This window comes from Montipora capricornis, chromosome 4 (assembly GCF_036669925.1).
Source record: "Montipora capricornis isolate CH-2021 chromosome 4, ASM3666992v2, whole genome shotgun sequence".
Taxonomy (NCBI): Eukaryota; Metazoa; Cnidaria; class Anthozoa; order Scleractinia; family Acroporidae; genus Montipora; species Montipora capricornis.
The window spans coordinates 20,218,334-20,225,833 of record NC_090886.1 but is presented as its reverse complement, the minus strand read 5'-3'; the positions used below and the strand labels follow the sequence as shown (position 1 = coordinate 20,225,833).

Below are 7,500 nucleotides of genomic sequence, written 5' to 3'. Positions count from 1 at the left end.
TGATACAGAAGTGTTCTGTGGTATTAGAAAACTGGGACCATGCCATGAGAAAAATCAGAAAAGGTTCTTGCCACCAACATGCATGTGTTGATTTGTTTCATAGGACCTGGAAAAAGTCATCCAATGATTTAAGCATCTGGAACATGTAAACATTTGTGAATTTTACTCCTGTCAAATCACAAAATAATTAGGTTGCTAATCCAACACATAAAATTTTTTTGGGCATTTTGACTGGTTCACATAGCCTATAAAATTCTTCTGAGCCAAAAAAGTCATTCATGAATCCAATAACAGAGCAAAAAAGAGACAGAGATTTGAGGTGATAACCAAAACTTTCTTGAGATCTGAAAATATTTTAAATGACTAATATACTGATAATAACTTAAATTGACTATTGCAACAATTAACCAATCAGAATCAACTGAATCAGTCAATATGAAGAATTATGCAGATTTATTAGAGGATTATTACAATCAACCTCAGTCTTTTTAAGTCTTATCTGGTATGACCCTTCTTAAACCAGGAAAAAATTTTGAACTACAATACATACACTCTACATTTTAGGTTGTCACCCTCTGAAAGAGGGTAAGTTTGGTAGAAAAAGAGAGACTTTAAAGCATAGTTGAGGGCTTACATTTACTAGGAACATATTCAGCATATGTGTCTGTGTGACCAAGTTCCTCCTCTTCCTCTTCCTCTTCTTCTTCATTTTCACCACCCTCTGTGCTCTTTGTCTAAAAAAAAGCACCTTGCACATTGTTACCATTCAAATCAAGAATTATAGCAGAGCTCCAGTGGCCAAAGGCACACATGCGGAGCACCATGGGTAAGGAAACATGGTACCCATCTGTGTGAGAAAATTTGGTTTTGGTCACCATACGACCATGACCATCCACCCCTCCATGTATGCCAATGAAATCAGTATCACGTGACCATATTGCAGGCTCAAATTTAAAGCTCGTCAAGGTGGCCAAATTACTCCAGGTAGTTTACAGTGAACATCTTTATTATTGGACATCCATGTTATGGTCAATCGACATCTGTCAAAACAAGGTATCTTCTGACCAGCATCAAATGACCATATCCCAGGCTCAAGTTTAGAGCTCATCAAGGTCAGCTGCTTTTTTTTGTTTAAAGTTAACCGCTGACCAGGTATTGGGTTTTGCTTCGATTGCACGTTGAAGCCAGGTTAACTTGTAAGAATAAATAACCCAGGAGCTCCTCTTTTAGGTTTGGTTAAATCTATATACATGTATTAGGAATTGCCATTTACATGTAGCAGCAAAATCACACGAGACATTGTAATTGTAAATAATGCTTACATGTAATTTAACCCATTAACCGCCAACTACAGGGTATGTCCTGGGGCATTTGAGGTGTTAATGGGATAAGAGATTTCAATTAATTCATTTCTTTTCCAGGAAACGTTCATTGTTCAACAACTGTTTTAAGAAAGTTCTTTCGTGTAAATTATGTTAATGCAATTCTTAGACCTATTAACGCATTCATACCTAAGGCCACCCTAATCAGTGAGTAAAATTGTCTGACATAATAGCCACTGTAAAATCTATAATTTTTACTCTCAGGTGGGGAAAGGTTAATAATGTCTCAGATAACACCAATATGCTTGGACCACTTAGTTAGATATAGCGTACAATAACTCTACTGCCTAGAGCTGGCCATGGGTTAGTTGGAGGTCTTTATTGAACTATATAATCTTATGTGCAAGGGTTAAAACCCCAACCCCCCTCCCCCCCACCACCCAAAAAAAACACTTGGGATGTCATAACATGTCATAATAAACTTCACTCACCTCTACATCATGGTTGATTGTCACACCTTGATTTGGCCACAATTTCGAAACATTGCTAAAGATACAAAAACGAAACCAATATAAATATTATTGTACTGAGTTATATACAACAAAACACACTTACATGTAGGACTGAAGAAGAAACCAGAAAATTACTGCAACCAGTCAAACCTAGAGGTTTGTATGAAAGCTATGGAACATTGCCATAAAAAGTTGAACATTATAGTGCATTACACTGTACATGATCATTGTTTGATTGATAATTGATTAAGAGGTTTACTACTTTGAACATTACGAAGGAATATTTTTCAGGAATTCTTTCACATCCCCCTCAGTAGTGCTGTCTTTCTCAGACTTGCCGGGATCTCAGCTAAACTAGGTAGTCAGCCTGCCTAACCGGGCCAGGCCAGCTAACATAATAATTGGTCCCTTAGTCTTAGTTGAATGATATTAACCCATTGACTCCTGAGGTTCCCCCTTGACGAGTAAACTAGTCTAGCGTTAGACAGAGCAAAGTACTAAGTATGGCCGGTTTAGGGGTGAATGGGTTAAGTTTCTTCTTTACAAAGGAAACTTCTTTAACCCTATATTTCTTGGCCATATGTTTTTTTCCTCAGTTGTGCCATTTTTGGTGTATACTTATACTCCTCTTAGTGTTAAGTAGTAATAGGGTATCTGTCAGTGGCGCAATTATTTCTTGCTGTAAAACAGGTATGTTAGTACTTGTAAGTAGTGTTTGGATTGTAAGGGGAGTTGCAAGTGATTGTAAGTACTGCCATTGTTGTTAGTGTTGTAAAGTTGTAAATAAACAACAACAACAAATTTTCACCTTCTGGGCAGCCACTGCCAAGAAGTTCAATAATTGTAAAACACAAGTTTAATAAAAGTGTAAACTAGGGAGTGTTTGACGTCACTTTCTCATCATTCCAGCTCTCTCAAGATTTTAAAGTTAATAAAGGCAGACCACTAAATAAGAAAATTCCAGTTAAAATAAAGAGATGTCCTTTTTAAATCAAGGCTTAAAACATGGGTCACTTTATTGGGGTGCATTTCTTTGGGAAAACCTAAATCCTAATTCTTGTATCTAAAAGAGGGTTTTGCGTTTCTTTACTAAAATCTGAAAATGGATTACTGATTCGAAGAATCTACTCTCTGAGTGGATTCATTAGATTAGATCTGAATCCATGTTTTTAGGATTCATGATCCGTACGTTTCTTTGGGAGATGGATCTGAAAAAACTATGGTAGTCTTGTGTGGCGAGCAATCAAGGTGAGTTTTCAGTGCTACTTTTTCCTTCAATGTACCCAATATTTATAGAAAGTCATAAATGTTTTGCACAACTTCAATTTGATGCAAATTAAATTAATCATAACTGGCTGAAAGTGGGCTGTCATGCCCGAAAAATCGCTTTTTCGATTCTTCGTTTCTTTAGGAACGAAGTATCTGTGTGATCTGAGATCATAAATCCAATCTTGGATTCTCGCAAAGAAATGTACCCTTAGTGTTTAGTGTTTAGGATGTTTGCCTTGAGATCTGGAGGTTTAAATAATAGCCAACTGGTTTGCCTCCAGCCAGCTGGGATTCTTAACAGTTGTTCTTATTGTTGTTGCTCTGTTCCATCATTTAGTTGATTGTGTTTCATTGGCCCTGAAAAGGCCCTATGGGGAGTGGTCAATTATTATTAAAGTATGTATGAATGTATGTCTTGAACATAGTTTTGAAATCCAAAGAAAAAGAGGAATTGATTTTTTGGTCATAGTAGCACTTTAAAAAAATAATCACGGGCTCAATTTACCACCTCGTGTCTTATGCAAACTCGTGAAAAAATTTGTTAAATAATACTTTTCTAAAAAAATAAATACAGTTGTTTAAACAACTTAACCGCAAGTACAAATTTTTCAGACTCAGCTCCTGGGGCTAACAGTCATGTGTACAATCATGCAAACACTGAGTCAACACAATTGAGTTAGAATCCCTCAAAGGATGTATGAGGAAAACAAAGGAAGTTACATCCCAAATGTCAATAATAAATGGCTCACTGATTCCATATTTCAAAGACTTAGTATGGTGTCTGTATTGTGTCCTGTGAAGGAAGCTAGAAGGAGCAACACCTAATCAGGCAGCAACATTCAGGGGCCGGCAAACGAGGGAGTGTCAGACTGGGGTCAGCCACCTCCCTTCCACCATGCTTTGATGACATGGTGATTAATATTTTAAGCACTACTAGTGAAGAACAGAGTCATCTGTTATTGCAAATTATCAAAAGTGTCAAGTTTGTCACCAGATCCTTAGGCAATATTTCATTTAATAGTTCTCTGCAATCAACAGAATATTGCAATGCTCACAGTCTTCAAAGCTTACAATAATATACCAAGGAATGCCCATGTCATCCACAAGAGATCATAATGTTTGTTTACTCAAACTACGTTTTGATGCTGTGATATACCTAATACTTAATGGTACTTCAGAAAGCCAAAGACAAATCTAGATTCTTCACCTCAAAATCTTTCATTAATCAATATTGACATTAATTTTTCCTCTGCTTCTGCCATTGCTTTGCAAGGTGTAAGTACATTTATTATATGGAGGAGAGTGTTTTACTGGGAACTAAACCACTCGTAGATTCCATACGCCACTACATCCGGGACCCGAGTGGCGTATTTTCCGTATGTCACCTTTGTGAGTGTCGTATCGTTCAATGACGTCACGATTCCCGCCTTTTTTCTCCCGCCTTTTTTATAAAGCCCAGCCGTATTTGTAAACTTGACTACTTTCAAACACAATAAAATCGGAATTTATCAATATTTAGTCTCCATATAATAAAAAGAACATTACACTTTGGCTCGAAGATATGAATTTTATGTTCTTGTGGCAAGAACAATATTTCACTCGTTCGCTTCGCTCACTCGTGAGATATTGTTCTTGCCACTCGAACATAAAATTCATATCTTCTCGCCACCGTGTAATATCCTCTATGTATTTGGAAAAGTAACATGAGTAGTGAAAAAAGAGACAAAGTATCAAAAACCTTCAAGGTCAAGGAGCAGAATGTTAAAGGCCCTATGACACTTATTTTTCCCTGTTTATAACTTTTCGTTTAAATAATTATCTATGGTGTCTGGGTGTAGTAATTGAAAAAATTTTCCATCATAACGTATGATGGAAAATTGTTTTAAGTACTACACTCCAGACACCAAAGATATGGTAAATGAAAAGTTAGCGTTTTAGCGGGCCTTTGATTTATGTGCAAAAAATGAGCCAGTTGGGTCCTGGTAACTAATGACGTCAAAGAAATAACTTGTTTGCACCTCTTCAGAAAAAAATGTGCAAAAGTGTAAAAAGTCTTATTGAAAATCTCGAGCTTTTTGTGAAGTCTTTATAGAAATGTCAGACGACAGTTACCCTTCGGATGCTCGACTTCTTTGACTTCATTAGTTGGTAAGACGCCGTAGCTTGGCCAAAAATCAAAGGCCTGCTAAAACACATGGATACACTACACTCCAGACAGAAGTTAAAAAACAGGGAAAAATAAGCATCATACATGTAGGAACTTGACTAGTGCATCAAGAGACGGGAATCAGGGCCCAAAATGACAATCTAGATTCCCTGCAGCATCTTGCGTACACCTCTTAAAGAGCTAAATTGTAACATTCAAAACCATCAAGAATATGGCTTCCTGAAGGAGACACAGAAGATCTTCAGATTGGAGTTTTAGTATCACTAAGAGCACTAGTCATAAGTGTGAGCTTAGGCCCTCCAAAAAATTACACACTACAAACATCATGTGTAAGCTGAAAGCTGAACAGTTCAAAACCAGTCAGCTTCAGTGTGCTGTGGCTACATGTACGTGACTGTGTTAAAGGAATTTCTTCTCCAAAAGGTGGTATATCAACTGAGAAGTCAAAAATGTTCAAGCCTCATACACAGAATAAGAAAAACTATGGAGCACAACCAGATTTAAATGTTATTAGAAACAAAGTCAGTAAAATAATCTCCTTATAATCAAAGTTTACATTAACATAACTACCTAGATCTGCTAAACTGAATAAATCACAAAAATTAGCCCCAGTATGAAACCGGAAATACATGTTCGTCCAACACAGTTTAGACAGGAAGTGTCAAGAAAGCACAAAACTACTTACACAAGAACAAATGTACAATATACACCAGTGTCAACTTCGACAGACATAGAGAATAATGTCAAGAACACAAACATCACAGCTGAAAACTTTCTTTTCAAGTTTAGCTTACTTTTTCTTGGGGTCGGTGACAAAGAGACTACTCGACGACATCGGCAAGCCATTTCCGCTGTTCAACATATTCAGTAACATTGGAGAAGAAGGAGAAGAATGTATCCTTTGTGTACTTTCAGGAGCAGATAATTTCAATAACTGTTCATTTTGATTACTTGAGACAATTTGTCCAGAGGTTCCTTGAGGAAAAAAGCTCGCTAAACTTTGGGATTCTTGCAAAAAAGTTTGTGGGACTTGGGAAACTTGGGTCTTGGGCACCGCGCTTGCATAACTGGACGACACTACGCTGTTGTTTGATGCTGTAAAGTTACTGTAAGAATCATTTTGACTAAAGTTTCCACTCAGATTGAAACCATCAAGGAAATCATAATCACCAGTCCCGAGAATATCATCAACATCCAGCATGGCCTGGGATAAAACATTTCCCGGTGCATTTCCCAAGAATTCATCAAGGTTCAGACCACTTTCACCCAAAGCAGTCGAAAGTAGGTCTTGTCCAAAAAAATCCGAGTCGTTGAATTCTCCCATTTTATCCAAAGTCAGCGATAAACGCTGAAGAGAAACGAAAACTCTCTCCAGCGATGTCTAATCCACCATTTTCCGGCATGACTTCGCGGTGACACATGCGCATCAATTTATTTTAAGGAGTAAGTCACGTGATTCTTTTGGTTCTGGGAAACTGGTGACGAAGGTCCGAGTCTCGCGACATGAACGAGGAACGACACGAGGAACCACTTCACGATTCACCTTTACAACACACCTTCAGAAATTCAGAAATTATTCACAAATGAGCGAAACACTGGTTTGAAGCTAGGAATAAGAGAAGTTGAATGAAAGAAGCATTTTAAAGCTGCAATACAGAAAAAATCGGGAACTTCTGTTACATGCCGGAGGAAGGGTGGGTGGGTCCATTTTTCCCTTTTTTTCCGGCTTTCTTTTCCTGGAATTTGCCGATGTTGGAAGTAAATTGGAAAGTGGCGCAGTTACGTGACGTTTCGTGACAAGACAAGGTAATTTTTCATGACTTCACAAATATTGCATTTGTAAAGTCTCCTAGCTTCCTTCACAAGGATTATAAAGAATGCGTATTCTATCCACGACATGGTTGTCACAAAGTGTGTCGAAATTGTGGTAACGTTTCCCAAATTAATATTACACACATAGCTATGTGTTTAGGTGGTATTTGTGATCATAATTCGTGAGTTGTTGTGTGGTCTTGATAGCACAAGTGTTGTGTTGATAGCACAAGCGGTTTGTAATGCGCCGGTGTGTGGCTACATAATTTGAGTCTGCAAAGATTTTTTAATAATTTCCTCGTTTTACGTGGCCTTTTCACTACGTTTAATACTATAACATATTTTTAAGTATTTTGAGCTTCTGACGATGCTTGTTTATTCAAGAAATACTCTTATTTCATTGCGGAATTGGCATAAA

At 37.4% G+C, this 7,500-nt stretch overlaps 1 protein-coding gene across 1 annotated transcript in view; it reads right to left on the bottom strand.

Moving 5' to 3' along the window:
* LOC138045746 (protein strawberry notch homolog 1-like) overlaps positions 1 to 6,681 on the bottom strand; it is a 53,393-nt gene extending 46,712 nt beyond the window's left edge. The window contains exons 1-3 of the mRNA XM_068892352.1: positions 6,065 to 6,681; positions 1,814 to 1,868; positions 635 to 734 (exon numbers count right to left, since the gene is read on the bottom strand). Of these exons, the coding sequence (XP_068748453.1) occupies positions 635 to 734; positions 1,814 to 1,868; positions 6,065 to 6,594 (685 nt within the window). The 5' untranslated portion in view covers positions 6,595 to 6,681. The remainder of the gene's footprint in view (positions 1 to 634; positions 735 to 1,813; positions 1,869 to 6,064) is intronic.
* Between the last annotated feature and the right edge of the window lie 819 nt (positions 6,682 to 7,500).